The 19,654-nt window shown below is 43.2% G+C and overlaps 2 protein-coding genes across 2 annotated transcripts; both read right to left on the bottom strand.

Annotated features, from left to right (window-relative positions):
• Positions 1-2,311: 2,311 nt before the first annotated feature.
• Positions 2,312-12,621, bottom strand: C15H6orf163 (chromosome 15 C6orf163 homolog). The gene is made up of 5 exons (XM_049818098.1): positions 9,705-12,621; positions 7,461-7,555; positions 6,796-6,903; positions 4,338-4,540; positions 2,312-2,955 (listed from the first exon to the last, which is right to left on the bottom strand). Exons 1-5 carry the CDS (start codon positions 9,850-9,852, stop codon positions 2,457-2,459), a joined length of 1,053 nt encoding a protein of 350 aa, XP_049674055.1. The 5' UTR covers positions 9,853-12,621; the 3' UTR covers positions 2,312-2,456.
• A 99-nt stretch (positions 12,622-12,720) lies between these two features.
• On the bottom strand, positions 12,721-15,696 carry SMIM8 (small integral membrane protein 8). The gene is made up of 3 exons (XM_049818097.1): positions 15,621-15,696; positions 14,381-14,522; positions 12,721-13,399 (listed from the first exon to the last, which is right to left on the bottom strand). Exons 2-3 carry the CDS (start codon positions 14,498-14,500, stop codon positions 13,241-13,243), a joined length of 279 nt encoding a protein of 92 aa, XP_049674054.1. The 5' UTR covers positions 14,501-14,522; positions 15,621-15,696; the 3' UTR covers positions 12,721-13,240.
• Positions 15,697-19,654: the final 3,958 nt, after the last annotated feature.

The raw sequence follows: 19,654 nt of genomic DNA, 5'->3' as shown, positions 1-19,654 counted from the left end.
TCCCAGATAAAATGTGGGCTAAGCCTGTAAAGACAGGGTGACTTCTTTTTTTCTGAAACAAATGCTAACAGTAAGGCACTGCAGAACTATATGATGTTTGTATTATATCCCTCCCAGTAGAGAAGAACAAAAAAATCTACTTATCTATCACTATAAGAGAAGTTGAACTGTTTGTTCAAAGGGAGTTGAAACGCTTCATCATCATCTTGGTTTTCTGACATGCAAGATGCAGAACTGCCCAGACAAACAAAGGCAAACAGCATGTCTGGTAGCTGGTCCAGACTTACGACCTCACCAGCAGCCAACCCTCAGACCTCACAGCCTCTCCAGTCACTGGCTTTGACCAGCTGGTTCCCTCAAGTAGCCAAATCTCAGATGCTCTGGTCTCTCCAGTATCTTAGATTTATGGCCACTCCATCACTTGGCTCCCACCCCTCTTAGCCTATTTGTCAGCTAGCCTGTCCTGATATTTGCTAGTAATTACACACTGACATGCGTACCCACATAAGATGCACTCCAGTCTCTCCAATTGCTGGCACCCTGAGCCCACAGCCCCTGTCATCTGTGGTCCAACTCCAGCTGCTGGCAGGTAGACCTCCACGCATATATATGCACACAGAGAAAGCCCTGCACCCAGGAAAAGTTAGAAATTTAGTTCAATGGGAAGACTGGACAGACTGCACTAATCATGCTCAGGGCATGGTCAGCTGTGACCAGCTCGTTCACATGTAACCAGCCTCTTTTATCCCCTTATTCCTCTCTTTTCCCACTCTTTTTCTTCCCCAAACCACCTTGATCCCCCTTTCCCCACCTTTGGTTCTTTCCCTAAACATCCCATAAAAAGCCTTTGTACAATGCCCGTACAATCCCAAGATGCTCTTTCCTTCATCCCATATGAAGTCCCATACCTCCAAGCTGTATCCACCCTCAGTCTGCAAGGTGCTCTAGAAAGCCTCTCCTGTTTGGAGAGCTGGACTGGTGGCTCGTTCCTCTGACTGGGTTGTTGGGGTTCCCCCCAGCTGCCGCTGTGCCTCTGGGCTCCATGGTGTGTGCTGAGGTGAGCCTTTAATCAGCTAACCCAACAGAGATCATTCATCAGCTTTATGTATCTCATGATGCAGCTGCTAGTACCTGAGTTCCAGTACTTCACTCCTGTACTTTCAAAGATGTTTATGCTTAATGCATGTGTAAATGTTTTCTTTAAAAAATGGTTTATAGAGCTTATGAGTATTTCAGACTGCTGAAGAACTTTAAAAATGTAAACACGAGTTTTATGTTGGGATCTGTGCAGTTTATGCATTTGATTAGACAACTGTGAGCATGAAGTTTGGATTCTTTTCATTGGGAGCATAAGAGGGGAAATGAAGAGGGAGCATCAGCTCCCCACAGGAAGAGCTTCCACAATTCAGTGAGGTAAGGTTTTACAGGCATTTAGGTCAGAAATAACACCAGAGAGTGCCAAATATCTGTTCAGAGTATATGAATTAAACGGCTCCACAAGAAATCAGTGACTTCACTTGTCTTCTTAATTTGGTAGAGTGATGGCTATCTGTGAGATTATTCTGCTTTTTTGTTTTCTGGTGGTGTTTTTGAGCATGAGGAAAAGAAGGCTGCACAGACTTCTCTTAAAAATTCCCTTAAACAAGATGCCTACGGAGAGTTTCCTTCACCATATTATACTTCCTATCACCTACAGTAAAGACTAGCTCCTTTAAGTTCTTCAGCTCACACTCAAGATGCTAGACAGTGTTTTCAGGTTGACAGGTAACAAATGAGATAGACACAAAGCTTTAGGGAATATTAAGCAAATGCTGTGAGAAGTCTTATTACACAGTGAAGACAAACCAGATAGTGAGGCAGGCTGAACCTCAGATCCGATCAATGTATTGAAGCTGGCCTAAAGCCACGCAGGCTTCAAGAACGTGTGCATAGATAAACTTGAGTCCTCCCACAGGAAAATTATTTTGCATGCCTGCTGGCACACACTTTTTGCCCAACAGCTGTCTGTCTCGCAAGCCAGGTGAGTTTTCAGATCATGTAAACATTCACTTGCAAGTACTCTACATAGACATACACACTGTTACATAGAATAACCGCCCTGTAAATCTCAGAACCCAAGCTGCAGGTGTTCAAAGCTTGTGTGTCTTACTCCACACCCCACTATTCAGGGGCAGAACCAACAGTCCTCACAGTCCAAGTGCTGATGCTTAAGTGACAAATTTTCTGACCAGATTTTCAGATTTTTTCCTTCTCAAGGAGGACTCACTGGGAAGCTCCTCAAGTGCTACATGTTCCAAACTCTACCCTAGCATTTGCAAAACAAAAATTGATGCATAATTTCTAAGCATGGCTCATCACTTCATTATTTAATATAGTGGTGGTCATTTTTCTCTGTATCATTCTAACCACACTGATATAATTCAGTGAACAGAAATCAATTTATTTTTCAGCATCACCTATTTGTAGTTCTGTTTAGCCATGGCTGTGAATCTTGCACTTCTAATACTAGATCTCTTATATTCCTTGTCACTGTCCTCTGCTTCTTCTGGGGTCTCCTTTTGCTCAAATGCTTTTCTGAATGGCAGAATAAAATCTGCTTGTCCAGGGGACAGATTAGGAAATGTGGCATCAATATACTCTTGAAAAGCTTGTCTTGTTGCTTGTATTTCAGTTTCCAGGCTGTCCTTCCAATCTGTCATCTTTTCCAGTTTTTGTGTGAGAGTCTTTACCTGTTCTTCTGCTGCTTTCAGTGTAGCCAGCACTTTTTCCAGCTCATCAAGATGGATGGTCTCTGCTTCTTTGAGCTGTTTTTCAGTCTCAATCTGATTCTCTTTTTGTGTGATACTCAGGGCAATATTAAACTCATGACATTTTTCTGTGTTTAATTGCTCTATACTCTTACGATATAGTTCCTCAGCTAACATATTTTCTTCTTTGAGTTGCTCTAAGTGCTTTCTATTTAAAAAAGAAAAAGAAGAAAAGATTTGTAGGGAACACCTGCTATTAAAGATTATTTATAAAACAATTTAAGTTTATTCAGGTTGTTGTAAAACCTCTCTTATTCAACTACAAATATACAAGAAATCAGCACTTGATGATTTCACCTCTGAAACAAAATAGGGTAAAAGAAGGCCACTGATGACGCAGAGAAAGGCAGCTGCAGAAGATTCTATTTCTGCATGTGTCACATCCAGTGATAATTTAATGATGCTTTCTTCCAAATGAAAAATATAAAGGATTACTACTTCACTCTTCATTCAGGTCTCTTTTTGAGCTAGCACTTAAGTACACACTGATTTTCAAATAGACTTTTGAACAATTCTGCCCCAAAGTAAAAATGCTGTCTTGAAGTGAAATCTAAGAATGATTTCTGGACTACAGATTCATCTTTAATTTTGTTTAAGTGGTACGGAGAACATCTTCGTGCTAGCAAGTCAGTATTAAAACATATAATTTATACTAGGTAGTCAAAACATTATGGGTGCTATTCACCAGAGTTGGCTCAGGGACAAGTAAAGAATGGTGCATCAGGCATCCATTAAGGTTATTGAACAGAGTACTTCAATGCAGAGAAAACGATTTCTGGCCTTTGTTATTGTTCCCTCTACTTTGCTGGAGATATTTTCGCAGAACTCTGCTAACATGAGAAGTCAAAGAGACCAGATAAGTTTATGCGGAATGTGGTTTATCTTTGTCAGAAAGGGCATTTTTCAATAGTAAAAATGAAGGTATTAAATAATGGATCACAAACTTAAGTGTGAGACTGTTCAGGGAAAAAAAAAGCATCTTACAAAGGAACACACCTGAACTGATCTTTTCATTGCCAGTGTATAGTGTTATTTTGTTGTTTGTGCTTTCAAAAAATGAAATGTATTCTACTCTTAAGAGAGAGGGGGGTGTTATTATTTTGACATCAAAGCCATTTTATTCACAACACTTAATCTCTAAGGGTAAAATCTCCTGCGCCCTGCAGATCTCCATATGAACACATATTTTTCAGTTTTGCATAGATGAAAGGCACAATAGGCCCCTGAAATGTTTATTTCTGATGACTCTAAATCAGCCATAAAAAGCAAAACTTTTTGACCCTTGGCTGGCTTTGTGATACTTGCTTTTAGGAACAAAGTATGTTTTATTTCTACATGGGGCATCAGGGAGAGAGAATAAGCCTGCAACTCTTGCTGGTCATTTGACATTTCCACATACGTTTTTTTCTAAAGGGTCTATTGGTCTTTTCCTAGAAGACCTGCTGCATCTGAGCAACACTGATGCAATCACAGTCATTTTCTTTAGCAGAGCATGTTTGCTAGCCAAGTCAGGGGAAACACTAAGAGCACCTGTGCTGCCTGGCTGCTTCCTTCAGGGCCGCCTCCCTCTCCTGCTTCCTGGCTTTGGCCACCGCCTCCATCTTCTCCCGGGCACACTCCATGAGGGTGCACTGAATTCTGTGAGCCATGCGCTGCTCTGCAGCTTCAGCCTCTCTCTTCTGCTCATCTTCCATGTACTGCTGCATCTCTGCCTTCACCTTCCTCACCTCTTCCTTAAGCAAAGTTAAAAGTAGATGTAAGTAGTGACAACAACTTACTGTTCATTTGTCTTTAAACAATCCCTGGCAAAGCCCAGCAGAACAGATTTCAGGAAAATATTATGGGACAATTACAGTGACTTCCTGTAGCATCATTCCACATCATCCATGTTTTCTACATAAGGTGCAAAAAGTTTCCTCATGTATTTTGTTTACAAGCTCACATGGCCACTGACATGGTTTTAGAGTGAGATGGAGAAGAAGCCTGGTCCTTGGTATGCTTGTCAGCAAGATATTGCTCAGGCTGATAAATAAAGGTATGACAACACTAATCTTAGGTGGTCTGGATGGACATAGATACATCTGGAATCTCAGACAAATAAATATATACCAATCTACATCTGTTGCCATCATAGGCCATGCCAAACTCATGCCAACCCTGACCATCCAGGAAAGGAATCCAACCCACTTAACTCATTGCTCAGTGATCTACACCACTTTGCCACCATTCACAGTTCTTTCCAAGATCCCCTGAGAAGCACATCCTCTGTGGAAGTGGCAAGGCATTCTTGGGAAAGCTCTGGCTGCTTAGATGTTGGTGGGGTTTCTCATACAGGATGAGCAGAGTTACATGAGGTTTGCCATAAATCTTTTGCACACCCAACTATAAGCTCTGTATTCTGTGTATTGTTGTGGATACCGGTGGTTTGTCTATTGCTGTCATGAGGAGTGACAAATAATGGACCTGCCTACAAACAGCCTAACTAAAGCCATTTGACCATTAGTGGTAGTGGAACAGCCACATCAGCACCACTGCAAAAAGCTATTCCTGAGGCTACCAGCTGAAAGCAGTTGTCTTTGGCCTATCCTACACGTAAAAACACTTCAGTCACTCATTCACGTCTTATTGGCTGCCACTATCTGTTTGCTTAGACAGATGCTGAGTAAATTTTCTGCTACCACCTCTCCAAGTGGGCTGCTAGTGAGCAATTAGCTCACTGTTAAGACACCTCTTAAAATTAACTGCAAGAAACACAAACCACCAAATCTAAAGCATCTTGCAATTACTTTAGTAATATCTGCCTCTTTTTTTGTTTGAACTGTAGAATTCTGTATCTACTCCCTAGTCCTTAGTCACTGGAGCCAATGTTATCAGGACAAATGGTACATGTTCAAATCCTGAGCACTCAGGTCTACGAAGATACATAATAGGCTTACGGCAAGTAATTGAACAGTTAAACACGAGGAACTGAGCTTCTACCAGCTATTGTCAGCAGATGCTATCACAGCAAAAGACAGAGCTCCCTTGGAAAACAGCTCCATAAAATGGAATGAACTCAGTCAGAACTGTAAACCTCCCTGCTTTTCCTCTTGAGATGCCAAGGCCATTGCTTTGACTGCCTGCAGTATAAACAGATAGCTATTTAGAAACTTGTATAAAATAAAATTCCAAAGCAAAACACTCTGTGCACCCTTCATCCGCCAGTGGTAGGCTGCAAGACTAAGGATGACAGGTGTTAGACGGACTGCAGAGTGCCTGACTGAAGAGTGCTCAGATGCTATAGGGGTAAAAAGCCCTGTGAAGCGGTGCAGAAAGCCTCAGATCCAGAAGGCAGTTGCCTTCCTTTCCCTCTGTATATCTCTGATTCTTTTCTCAGCTATCCAAACAGCCATATAAAGCATGTGCTAAGCACATATAGAAATTCAAAGCTACAGTTGGTGTGCTTCATTTAGGAATATACATATGCTGGCTGTTTTCCTTCTCCTCCACACCACTTAGGGTCCAGATTCAGTAAATCAGTTAAATACCTTTCTAGCTTCAATGGACATGAAACGTCAGGACAGATTTAAAGTTACGCCTGTATTTAACTGCCCTTAAGAAATTAACCTAATCTGTTTCAGTGGCTGGCTGAATCAAGGCCTGACAAGGAATTTTCAACGAAGTCCACAAACTTCATTTGATCAAAAAAAAAAAAAAAAAAGTGAAACGTGCTGAAAGTGAATTTAAAATCCAGCTAGCTCAAGCTCACATCTCATTTAGCACAATAACAAAGCCAGTCATCATTCAGCCAAGTGCTTCTCCTGGCACTAGAGTTCAAATCTCAGAAGAATGAAGGTCCTGGTTATGGCAAGCATTAACCCCCCCGCCACCCCCCCCCCCCTTTTTTTTTTTTTTTTTTTTTTCTAGTAGAATGACATTCTTGGTTGTCAAACACATGGTTCAGTCATGCTGACTATTTCCACAGGAATGAAACCAAACTGGTTCATACCCTTAATTCCTTTCCGAGTTTTTGCTTAAGGTCTTGTACAAACGCACTGTGGTTAGCGGCTGCCTCTTTGAGAGCTTTATCCACTGCATCTTCCTTACGCATTTCAGCCTTTAAAACAAGTTATTATTTAAGTACAGCTGCTCACCTTCTATTAACATCCTATTAACATGAAGCAGAGGTTACATAAGCAATTGTACTGTATTTTCTATTTAAGAAATCAGAGCAAGTTAAATTTAAAACCAGATGGCAAAATACATTTTGGACCATTTGGCAATTTTATTGCAGTGATTCCTGTTAAAACATGGCCACACAATAGCATTGAGCCACCATGGTCGTAACCACTATACATATACGTAACATAAAGGGCAGTTTCAGAATCTTATATAGCACTATGGGGAACAGCTTTAACAACCGATAATTTCTGTGTGTTTTAGAGGCCATTTTCAGACCAGATGTAAAATTTGTTATTAATTCAAAGTATGTTTTGTTGTGATCAGAAACTGGAGAAATAGGTGCACACAGAAGTCTGTGAACAAAGAAGGAGATGAAATTAATGACAGCTCTACAGCAGTGACCTCAAAGTTATTTATTGACTGTCTTTATGCTATAGCAATTATTCCAAAGAATAATCATAATTTAAGTGACAGGAGTGTAATTTAATTTACCTGAGCCCAAAGTTCAGCTTTCATTTTTTCAATGCGCTCTTGTATCTCTGCCTCCTTCTTTTCATGTTGTTCTTGTTGAATGTCTGCCCCAATCTCTGCACAGTCAACACAAGCAGATCATGCACAGCAAACATCCAAAGTGCAGGAACCTGTGCCTCTCTCCCAACCCCTTTGCTTGGCTCCACAGCTGAATTAAAAATCAAAAACATGCACCCTCATTGCATATAAGAAAACACACTTACTATTGCTTGTGCAGTTCCATAAATGTAATAGGAAGGTACTGAACCCAACTCTCACCTCCTAGGCAAGGCTGCACAACAGGAGAGCATAACGGGTGTCCCTCCTGACTCCTTGTCCTGACGGCCGTCCACCGAGCCCAAGTAATAGGTCAGTCCTCAGCTTTCTTGGGAATGATTCACCCGTTTCTGTCTGCGACCAAACCTCGCGGCAGCCCAGGGGATGGCTTTGCTCCTTTTAGATGCTACGGGTGAGATGGTGCCCTCTTTGGCTCTCTGTGCCCTCAGAGTTCTCCAAGGTTTTCAGTGAGGTCTCTTGCCCTGAGATGCCCTCAGATTCCTTCATGCCACTCTTGAGGCACAAATTGAATATTCTCAGGGGGATATGGCGGAGTATTTCAGGTGTTTGGAACAGAGCATGCACATACAAAGCAATCCCTCTGTCTCTAGGGCTGCTGTGCCCGTCCAGGGCCCAAGCAGCCCCCGTGCTGCTGGAGGACAGCTAATCCCTTCTAGAAAGGGGAAGCGAAGCAGCATGGAGGTGAGCCACGCTGCTTCATAGGGACTAGGCCAGCAACGCTCCCTTTAGCGTCGTAGATAGGGTCCAAGTAAGATGTTAGGATCACCATCCCCTCCTGTGGACGTGCTGTGAAAGCAAACAGGTAGCCTTGCTACCTCATTTGAAAGGCTGGTCTTCAGCACCAAGGATTGCCCAGAAGAGAAGCCACTGCAGAGGGAGGTGGATAAAGATGCCTTTCTGAAACCAAAACTGCCCCCCCCCAGCCATGGGATTTCAGCTCCTCCCCCTCTGCCTTTCCTACTCAATGCCAAGCCTGCGCATTGCTTTGGATCCCATTCTCTGTGCTTGACAGGGCCAGAGTCACATTTTCCTGGGTTATTATAAAGGAAAATGAAAAAGGAATAGAGCCACAGGAGATCTGGCTTTCACACAGCCACAGGAGGATTAAGTCTCCCTCTCTCACTCCAGTCTTCTGCCCCACTCCACATGGGTGGGCAGAGTCCTCTCATGGAGCTACCACAGAGTACATGGAAAACAGTAGCAGGAAAGGACAAAGGGGACAACTGATTTAAATCAGCAAAATAGAAGTCCAACAGTGGACAGAAGTCCAACAATCTTAGCAACAAGCACGTTGTGTTCTGACCACACAGCTTTTCCCCAGTCCATTATATTAAGCAGTAAAGAAAAATAATTTTAAAAGAGGCTGTCTCTGGCCTTCTGGACATGTTTTACACTGTGTGTGTTTACACAGGGCTGAAGCCTCATGTTCCAAGACATGCACTGCACTCACCCTGCTGCTGGGACTCTCAGTACACTGATCATCTCTCGATACTGTTTAAAATAGAAGCCAAGCACACTCCTCTTCACAACCCACATCACTTAAAATGCAAAACACGATTTCTACAAAACTTTACACTGTTGATCAGAAACCTCTATGACAATTAGGCGTAACATATAAAGATACTTCAGATTCTTGTTGGATCCTCAAACATATGAATACTACCATACGCTTTCCTTCATCATTGAGGTTATGATTGTGGCAAGCCAGAAAAAAAACAATCCTCATGAGGCTCTGCAGAGCCTCAATCTAAGGTCAGCAGCCAGAATCAGGTAGAAGGTAGGATTCAGGATAAAACATCCCAGCTGTGTCCTGTTGAAGGATGAGGGGATGATCTTTGCAAATGTTAAGTCAAGCACAGTTCTTCCCAAACTACTTGAGCCTTAGAAAACATTTGCTAACAGTCTTACAGCCAGTTCTCTTTTGCACTTCATTATGCCCGAATCTGAATGCCTTCATGCACCCACAGGACAGCTGACCCTGTCCCCCCTCTGAATATACTGGATTTATTAATATTCAGAAGGTAAGCACAGTTCTTTCTTACCAAAATGTGAATGCCTTCATGACTGTCAAGAACAGATGGATACAACAGCTCTTGGAGCTTTCCTAAATCTCAGATTGCAAGGAAAGGATTTCAGAAACAAACTTACCCAGTATATCACGATGAGTGTAATACCGCGTTCTGAAAGGCTTATACTCCCGAATCCGATCATAAGTAGCGTTGGAAGGTGGTGGTGGTATTATTTTTGAACACACAGCACAACAAACAAAGGAGTCCAGATCGGGACTTCTAATCATTGTGGTATTCTAATATTTTTCTGTAATACAGTTACTAAAATGTCAGAACTCTATTCCTGATAGATCTCCCACTTGCAGGCAAAACACTGTTGCTACAGAAAACATGCAAGCCAGTGAAGAGAGAAAAATCATCGACCATTACTTTTTACCAAGTTAGCTGAAACGTTTGCCTTCAGATTAGGATTCCCACATGCTGACAACTCAGTAACATGCTGTAGGCAGATGATGAGGGAGGGCTGTATGAGGTGACCCCTTCCTGCCTTAATACAGCTCCCTGCATAGCAACTGTTACTGGGCAGGGCTGGCTTTGCTCACAAAGAACTAACTTTCCCTCCGTAATAGTTAAGCAGAGTCACAGCAGGCTTTGGCTTTTTAAATGCATTTTTGTTGTTGTTGAATGTCAACAATTCCTATTCAAACCATGTAGTCTAAGGAGATTTTAGGAGCAGTACAATAGGTACTGTTTCAGATATCTGAATCATAGCCTTTTGCTGCTGTTCTTGGTAAAGATGAGAAAGCCAGCACAGACAGTAAGGAATTGGCAAAAACCTGAAAGACTGTCTGCCTGGGAAATCATTTTGACTCACAGTTCCTGTCAAGCCAGCTACCACCCATTGTAGATAAATATTACTGTATTGAAGATGAAATTGAGAAAAGTGGAACAAAAGAAATTGTATTGGTGCTGGTTGCTTATCCTCCAGATGCGTAAGGGGAGCCGTGCTTTCAGAGTTAAGCAAACAAATTTTGTTACCAATGTAGTTTTGCTTGGGTGGGGTTTTTTCCCTTTAATCCCTATACACACATAGTTTTTATAATATAAATCGGGTACCTAAAACAGCAAATGCCAGTATTGATACTACAACACCCATAATTTACTACATTCTTCTCTGTACTTGCACTGCTTTATCTCCTTTTATATATAATTTTAGTAGCATTAAAAGAGTTATCTGTACAGCAGCTGCCACAAATAAATATGGAGAACCTCCTTAATAACAAGGACGAGTCTCAATAATCACTCTTCCTTCACCCTGGGCAGTTCTAAATTAACCTGGTTAACAGGACTTGACTCCAGCCAACAGGTAAGAGGCCCCATCCCAGACAGCTTTTCTATGAAGGGCCACTGGCACGCGGATTGCCTAGGCCCTGCCCCAGTCAGTCCCACACCTTTCTCTTTCACCCCCACCCCCTGCTTCCTTTCCCCCAGTAACTTCCAGATTCATATTCACTTCACAAAATGTAATTCAGAATTCTGAGAACCCAAATCCTGCATTATTCCAAAATACATGAAAATGAGAGACTGGGCTTTCCCACTTTGAATCACCTGCAGGTATAAGGATCAAAGTGTGTATTTTAAAAGCCTGCAGAAAAACAGGTTAAAATCCTTACTGTAGCACTGATTTTGGAATAATTTAGTTAAATTCACGCAAACATAAGAGACTTGTACATTTTCATAAACGGGAGAGAGCTAAAATCCTGTGTGACCCTTTTTAAAAGAACAGGTTAATTCTAAAGATCCATCACATCAGATCAAAGAAAACATATTCTACAGGATATGCACAGCATGTGATAGTTCTGAATATTTGATCAGTTTACCTGGAAATGCCTTCACCAATCAAAAGGCAAGTGGTTTCCTCAGCTGCCAGCTTTTGGATTTGCCCAGGACCTTGCCACTGTGAGGCAACTAGGCTCACAGAGGGGAATGCCCTTTTAAAGGCTGTAAAAATGCTGTTTTTTAAATGGCTTTATCAAAGGTAGAGCTCACTTCCCTTCTCAGGAAGCAGGTAGCCAAACCAAGGTCCAGCTGAATTTAGGATACAGGTAACTATAAAACACAAACAGGAAGAAAATCACAGGTTCAAAGTGAAGGATTTAGAGAGAGATACAGAGAAATCCCACAGAGCAGCTGCTGTCGCTCAAGGCAGTCAGTCACCTTTTTCATAACAAAATCCTTTGATAACAAAACCTAAAGCAATTCCCAGAGTGGCAAAGCAGATGTCCCTGCATGTTCTTTCTTCTTTGGCCTGACAGAAGCCACCTTGGCCAGCAGAGGCTAACAGAGAGGTCTCTCAACTTCTTTGGAGCCCTTGATGGGGCTGTAAATATGAGGAGCTGAATGCAAAAATGCAACCAGAATGTTAATAAGGGTCTGTGGTGGAAAAAGGGCCCGGCCTGGTATGTGCCCTCCCACCATGTGTTCTGGAGTTTGGTTAATGAGATACCGTCTAGGAAATGTCAGGCACACCAAAGTAGCTAGAGAAGCTTACAGGAAAAGACACCAGTGCTGGAACAGGAAAGCACCCACCTGTACAGTTTGCTCAAGGTAAAGGCTCACAGATGACCAACCACCACATGTGCTAAAGGAACGCCACAATGCCCGCCTGCCCTCCAGCCACACTCACAGCAGCACCAACCAGCATACTGCCGAGGGGCCACCTCCAACTCACATACGGGGTTGTTCGGCAATACTGGGCTTGTTCAGGTGGATACGTTCTTTTCTCTGTGCCTGTAAGAGCCTGTTGATTAGAGACTTTCCATTCCTTATTTTGAGTTCAGTAACCTATAATAAATTAATGCTATATAAGGTACTTTGCAATATAGAGAAATTTAATTTTTGAATGCAGCTTAAATAAACTAGTCCTGCTGACCAGTCAAGAACACCTCACAAGCTCTGGCTAACCTGGAGTTACATGTATCGATTGGCAAGCTGATACTGGTCTGTTCACTGATCTGCTGTCTGATGCCAAACAGGAAAGGTAATGGCTGAGTTCTTCCTACCCTTCTCTTGGCACTCGTTTCACTTTTTCTCCTGTATCTAGCTACTGATTTATTATTTTTGTTTGAAAGGAAGAGTATATTAACATCCAAGGATTATTTTGGCCAATATTTTACAAATTCCTTTATTAAATAGAACCCTTCAATGACTGCTTTATCAGATCTTTCTTGCCCTATTTTACTTGCACCACGGTTAATTATCAACTTCCAACAGATCAACTTCTTCTTTTCACACACAATATATTATGCTTTCTATTTAAAAACTAAAAAACAAATCCCTGTTTCACTTAATCAAAGCAAACAGAGAAGTGAGCTGAACTATCATGTAAATTTTTAAGGCATTTACCAGTCTTGACGGCACGTCTGAGGTAATTTATCTTCTGTGGTGATCGTAACAATCATACTGTGGTGATCGTAACAATTCTAAAAATCACTTTTATGTTTGCATGTATCTTAATTGCAATTTATTTGTACAGGCACAGCATTTTATAAAGGAACTTAAATTGGATTAAGTAGCAAGAGAGACATTTATCCGTTATTTCAATGGACAGAGAAAAAAATAGTAGTTGCCTTGAAAAGTTCTGTGACTGATTTGCTCATTTCCTTCCTTAAGTCCTCAGTCCCACTTAGAAGTCTTCCTCCTCATATATCTGGACCCCTCGCTGTCAACTGCTTCATAGAGGTCCTTTTTATTCTCTGCTGTTGCATGCAAATAACCAAGGTAGGCCACACAGAGGGTAATGGCTATGAGTCCAAATGCCATCACAGGTTTGTTCTGACCGGAAAAAAAAAAAAAAATTAGTATGTGTTTTTAGTCAAAACATTTTTAATTCAGCACAAACATTACATTCTTCTATCTTAGCTTAGAGAGTGAACAGTAAACTATTGTGACATCTGCAAAAATCATCACTGCCTTCTTGCAGACTGATCCAAATGACTTTGACAAGCAGCAAGAAGGGAGACTCGATTTTCTGATAAGAAAAGGAATTCCTTTTTTTTCCCCAAAGTTGTCTTTGAAAAAGACAACTCTTTCTGGAGACAGAACACTGCGCTGCCTGGTTGTCTGTGTTTTGCTGGTCGCAAATGCTGCTTGAGCATGCATGAACAGGCCAAAACCAATTACTAAAGGCAACAGCTACAAACTTCTAACAGAATTCATCTGGATATACTACTGGGTCAATGCACTCTGCTCCTGCCAAGCAACCTTGACTATATTCCTCTAAACCAGATCATGTATTATCACCACAAAATCTACTTTTATTATATGCACAAAATTTCATCCAGTCTTGCTGGGCTCTGCAAGTGTAAACAAAACCTAAGTATCATCAACTTAATGATAAAAGCAAGAAAAAGGAAAAACCAAACTACTGAAAAGCTACCAAAAATCCCCTCCCTTCATATAAAAAAGCTTGCATTTTATGATTTGTTCCCTTTTAAATATGAAAGAGGACTCTTATTACTTAACCTGTCAAAGAACATGGGTAATATGCCTGTAAATAGTCTTTCTGAAAGCAACCTGGCTAGGTACAAAAGAATCAGACAACATGACAGTGAAATAAAAGCTGGAATAAACAACATAACGTTCTGAGCTCTTAACAATCAGTGTGGAAAAAAAGTAAAAATATTTTTAGTTACATTACTGAGTGGTTTGCATAACAAGAGACGGTTATATAACACACACAGAATTGTGATGATTATTTTAAAGCAACCGTGTCTCTCCAAGCATAGTTAGTTTCTCTCAGAATGAGCCTCTTACAGGTTTAATAAAAAGCTCTGGGTTCACAGCTCGGAAGAGCATAGTTGTTTGAACATTCCTCAGTCCTGGTTTTCTCTCTTTGAGTGTTTCTTGTTCATTTGGAGGTCTGGTGGAAGACATTTTAATTGATGTTGAATACTTCCTAAAACCAGAATGACAGATAAATGCATTTTTACAAAAATCTGAAAGAACTACATTCACTGAACATAAGTTCACACTCAGCTTGTCTTCTAGCATAAATTTTGTGTATATATTAGCGATTGCCTTTGGTGTTACCTAACATTCCCAGCTTAAGCACACTGATTTTCAATCTTGTCCATTTTGTGCATCCTAAAATTAACTTTTGGAGATGCAGATCTTCATATAGCAAATATAAGTCTCATGATAACAGGCTTGGGGTTTTTTTATGCACCTTTGGCTAATGCTTTAGCTACCTGTCGACTGAGTAGCAGGCTGCAGACCACAGGCTAAAAAGACAATGCCAGGGAACTTTTTTTTTTAAAACCTTACATGTGACGGGACGGCCCACAACCCATTATAGTGCACTCTATCCACCCACCCCAGCAGCCCTAGGATGCAGGTCTCACTTTTACACACAAGGGGCAGATCACCTGCAAGATGCCACGTGAGCAAAGGTGAACAAAACATGCCCTTGGTTAACCCCGTTTACTGAGAGGCAGAGACACGGTGCTAAGGACACCCCGCTCCGTAGTTTACACTTTAGTGGAGCGCAGCCGGGGACTCGGGGATAGGATTCACAAACTCAACCCAGGAATCGCCCCGGGCCGCCTCCCGCTAGGCCCCACGCACAGCAGGGAGGCCAGGGCAGAGCGGAGGTCGGCTCAAGGCCACCACACGGGCACGAGGGGCTGCCAGGCAGCGGTGGCGCTCCGACAGTCCATACGCGAGGCGCAGCCGCCCAGCGGCTCAGCCTGACTCCCCCGTACCGTCCCCCGAGCAGCACAAACCCCGAAGGCAGCGAGGGAAAAGGGCAGAAACCTCCCTCAGGGCGGTGAGGGGGCTCCTGACGCCGCTACCGGCTTTAAATCAAGGACAAAGGGGGCAGTTTCCCAGAGGAAAAGCTCGGCGGGGACGAGCAGAGCAACGCCTAGCCAGGCCAGGCCGCCGCGCTCCAACGGCGCCTCAGGAGGCGGAGGGTGACGGTTGACGGTTAACGGTTAAGGCCTCGCGGCCAGCGCCCCGCGCGCCCCCTCCCCGCCCCCCCGCGCCGCTAACTCACCCCTCGCCTCAGCACGGGGCCGCCCCTCGGCGGTGGGGGGGGGGGGGGGGGGAACAACACACAAGGCGAGTCTGCGCCTGCGCGGTTGCGCCCCCTCCGGGAGAGGCGGGAGAGCGGCCGGGCCCCGCCCCGCCCCGCCCGTCCCCTGAGGCGGCTGGCGGCCGGAGGGTCGTGTCTTGCTGTCCGGGCACAGCCCCAACTGATAAGCAGGAGGTGGGGGAAGAAGGTGGCTCGGTCGGAAGAGGAGCACTTCAACGCTCCTCACCGCCCGGGCCGCCCCAACGCCCCGCGGCCCCGGAGCAGGCGTTGGCTGGCGGCTGTTGGCCCCCGGTAACGGCCGGTCCCTGGTCGTCTCCTGTAAGGTCCCCGAGAGCTGTACGTGATTTGCCCGGTTGGTGCAGATCTTGGTACTCGGGCAATTAGATTTTAAATGTGGGAAATGGGAAAAGAGAAGCGGTGAGATTCCCCTGTCTGTTGATCCCAAGTGCCGGGATTGGGAAGGGATGTTTCACGTGGAGATGAATCTCTGGAAGTGCAGTTGTTAGAGCAGGAAAATGACACTGCGATTTAAGCATCCAGTTTCTGGTGTTTAGATCTGAACTCAAGATTTCAGGTGTGTGGAAGCTCCTGGTTACATAAATGCCGCTTTGCAGTGGTTTTCTGTTTTATATTATTTGTAAACAGTAAAATTTAATAAAATTACCCAGAGTCCAGAGGAAACAAAGTCCATGTGATCGCATCTGCCTGCTTGTGCCTCCCTTTCTGTCTCTACTGATTTCAATGCCATGGGGCAGTTTCAGCCACGTTGGAAAGAAGGGTAGAAATTTAAAATTTTGGAAAAAACAATACCTGGGTGGTAGGGAGAGACACGGATTAGTGCTTCCCCTAGGTAACAGGCGGGCAGAACTGAGATGTGATGGATAATATTACAGAGGATTAGCTGCAGCCAGCTGGTGGATTAATACATACGTTGTTCTGGGCTGGCCAACCCCAGCTCACACTTTTCTGCATCTGGAGGGTGTGTGAGAGGACTTTGAGTGTGGAGTGTCTGGTTATTGCAGCCATGGAGGCAGAGGGGGACAAACATAAATGTAGAGGTATCCAGGCTCTCAGAACTACTCGCTCCATGTTTTCTTTTGCAGTAATCAAACTGCATTATGTTTTTTGAAAGATGGCTGAGTAATAGGATATCGGAGGTTAACTTGTCCTTTCTAAACCCAGATGGAGTATCTACAGAATTTTTTTTGCTGTGTGTAAATATCATGAGGTGAGAAAAATAGTAGGGAAATAAGTTTTGGTGTCAAGAGAGGATTGAGCGGTATGTCTGGGTTTTGTGTCAACATTTAATTCACAACATACCATCTGCTAATCTGGTAGCTATTGTTTTGGCAGCATATGCCACACAGCTGATTTTGTTTGGAAACCATTGAGTAGAAAGTCATGTCTGAGTGAAGGTTGCTGCTGTTGTTTGTTTTCATGTTTGTGTAATTGAAAGAAGCCGATGCAAGTTTTTTGCATGAGCCTTAGTTTTTGGGAAGGTTGCTTGGTTTTCTAGACGGAAGGGGCAGTTTTTACAGTACTGTAGGAGACATTCTGCATACAGCTCATAAGTAATTGACACACTTGTTGTGGTTTAACCCCAGCCAGCAACTAAGCACCACGCAGCTGCTCACTCACTCCCCCCCATCCAGTGGGATGGGGGAGAAAATTGGGAAAAGAAGTAAAACTCATGGGTTGAGATAAGAACGGTTTAATAGAACAGAAAAGAAGAAACTAATAATGATAATGATAACACTAATAAAATGACAACAGTAGTAATAAAAAGATTGGAATGTACGAATGATGCGCAGTGCAATTGCTCACCACCCGCCGATCAACACCCCGCCAGTCCCCGAGCGGTGATTCCCTGCCCCCCTCCCCCCACTTCCCAGTTCCTAAACTAGATGGGACGTCCCATGGTATGGAATACACCGTTGGCCAGTTTGGGTCAGCTGCCCTGGTTGTGTCCTGTGCCAACTTCTTGTGCCCTGGCTGGGCATGAGAAGCTGAAAAATCCTTGACTATAGTCTAAACACTACTGAGCAACAACTGAAAACATCAGTTATCAACATTCTTCGCATATTGAACTCAAAACATAGCACTGTACCAGCTACTAGGAAGACAGTTAACTCTATCCCAGCTGAAACCAGGACACACTGTATATGGGAATGCAAAACATTTACATCACCACCCTGAGAAATGCAGTCGCTTATCAGCAGGTGCACCTCTTCCCAGCAGCTACTGTCATTAACTGACCCCATCCATGCCAATAAAACTTCTGACCCAAAGTCAGCCAGGGTCATGACAGTATTTTTCCAGGTCCTGGTAGAATGGGTTTATGCCACAACACATTTGCCTGATAATGGTGGCAAGGATTGTTAGATTGCTGCTAGTTCTCTAGCACCTCCCATCCTCCTTACAAAGGACAGGTAAGTCCCAGACATCATTGATGGGGGAAGAAATCATACACCGTACAAAGAGCACCATCGGCTGGAGAGAAAATATTCTCCATGTGAAGAGCTGTGGGATAAGGCTTTATGCGTAGAAAGAGAAGCAGAGAGGGACGTAGAAACGGGGTTGGGTTTTGGTGTGAATGCTGGTACTCAGCATACATCGAGCAGGTGCTGACTAACCAGATTAACTCTGCAGTGAAGAAAAGCTTGGACTGCTTACTGTTTCTAGTTTTGCTTTATGACTGTGGGAAAGTGTCTTATTTTATCTCTGATGCGAATATTATGTTGCTATCATCTGACGCAATAGGATGTTGAAATGCTCAATCCATCAAGGCTTAGAAAGTTGTTTGGCATCTTTTCATAGAAGAGACTCTATAAAGGGTAGAATTGTAAACATCTGTGGTATTTTTGAGCCACCCATCCTGTTAATATCTGAGTATCTCTCCTGAAAAGTAACCATGCAAAAACCCCTTCCTTTTCCAAACGTGAGGCTGTTACTGAGATTTATTTTCTTTTTAAATAAATTCCTTTGGGATTCCACATTCAGTATTGTGCTGTATGCCGTGGCCATTCAGAACTTAATAGCAGTTTCTGCTTTTCTTGAGACTCGCATCCCCTTATTGTTTGAGCTGTGGAAGAGCCTCTGCAGGGAACCGAGCAAATCTGATCCTGTGTCCCGCAGATGTCATTAGCATGCGATTGCCAGCCTAATGCAGTCCAGGGAGCAGCAGCATGCCTCTGTGTCTTTGCTGATTCACCTCACAGCTCCTGCTTATTTCAAGTACCTCACAAGAACAGAGCTTCACATTGTCTTCAAAATAAAGATAGGATGCCTCAAGCTACTGATAAGCTTATCCCTACTTTAGAGACACAGCTACAGGGCTGTTGTGGACAGAAAAAATTCTTTTTGTATCAACATTGAGACTTCAGCACTGTTATGACTTGTAGTGAGAGGGGCAACTTCCATCACGTGTTTGTTAGGGTTTTCATATGTGAATGTGTAGTGTGTATTTCCATTCCTGTTTTGCGGGATTTTTTACAATGTTTTATACACTGTGAGTTTCACAATCTTTTAATTAGAGTTGGCAGTTGGGACTTTCTTGGTCCTGAACAAGTCTGGGGGAGAAGGGAGAGCAAAAATTAGGAATTACAAGTACTTTCTCCATCTTACTCACAGCTAATGGTGAGGGGAACCATTATTGCACTGAGGCATGTGAAACTATTGCCATATTAAGGACATAAATGCAGAAGAAGAAACAAACGCATTCCAGCTAGACAGAGGTGGCATGGAGCGGTTTCTGTGTGGTTGTTGCTCAGCTCGTGTCAGTCTCAAGAGCCCTTCTGGTTGCTTTTCAGCTGCTATCGCTCGTTTGTGTCATTCCCATTGAAAGAAAGCAGAGTTTTTGGACAGCAACATGCAGTGGCTGGGAGCCTACCACTGACAATCCCAAACAGTTTTAAGGCAATATGCATTTTAAAAACTAAAATCTGCTAGAGTGAATCTTCTGTGTTTCATAACATTATGTGTATGTCTCCTATAAC

This window comes from Accipiter gentilis, chromosome 15 (genome assembly GCF_929443795.1).
Source record: "Accipiter gentilis chromosome 15, bAccGen1.1, whole genome shotgun sequence".
Lineage (NCBI taxonomy): Eukaryota > Metazoa > Chordata > Aves > Accipitriformes > Accipitridae > Astur > Astur gentilis.
The sequence above is the reverse complement of the archived record's forward strand: the minus strand, read 5'-3'. Positions and strand labels throughout refer to the sequence as shown.

Excerpts from the sequence above, each read along its gene's own strand:
- SMIM8 (XM_049818097.1), bottom strand. The coding sequence starts at position 14,500 with ATGTCTTCCACCAGACCTCCAAATGAACAAGAAACACTCAAAGAGAGA. Across the intron at positions 13,400-14,380 it reads CAGAGCTTTTTATTAAACCT|AACAAACCTGTGATGGCATT; the intron begins GTAAGAGGCTCA and ends TTTTCCGGTCAG.
- C15H6orf163 (XM_049818098.1), bottom strand. The coding sequence starts at position 9,852 with ATGATTAGAAGTCCCGATCTGGACTCCTTTGTTTGTTGTGCTGTGTGT. Across the intron at positions 6,904-7,460 it reads AAGCTGAACTTTGGGCTCAG|GCTGAAATGCGTAAGGAAGA; the intron begins GTAAATTAAATT and ends CTTGTTTTAAAG. Across the intron at positions 2,956-4,337 it reads GAAGCAGCCAGGCAGCACAG|AAAGCACTTAGAGCAACTCA; the intron begins GTGCTCTTAGTG and ends TTTTTTAAATAG.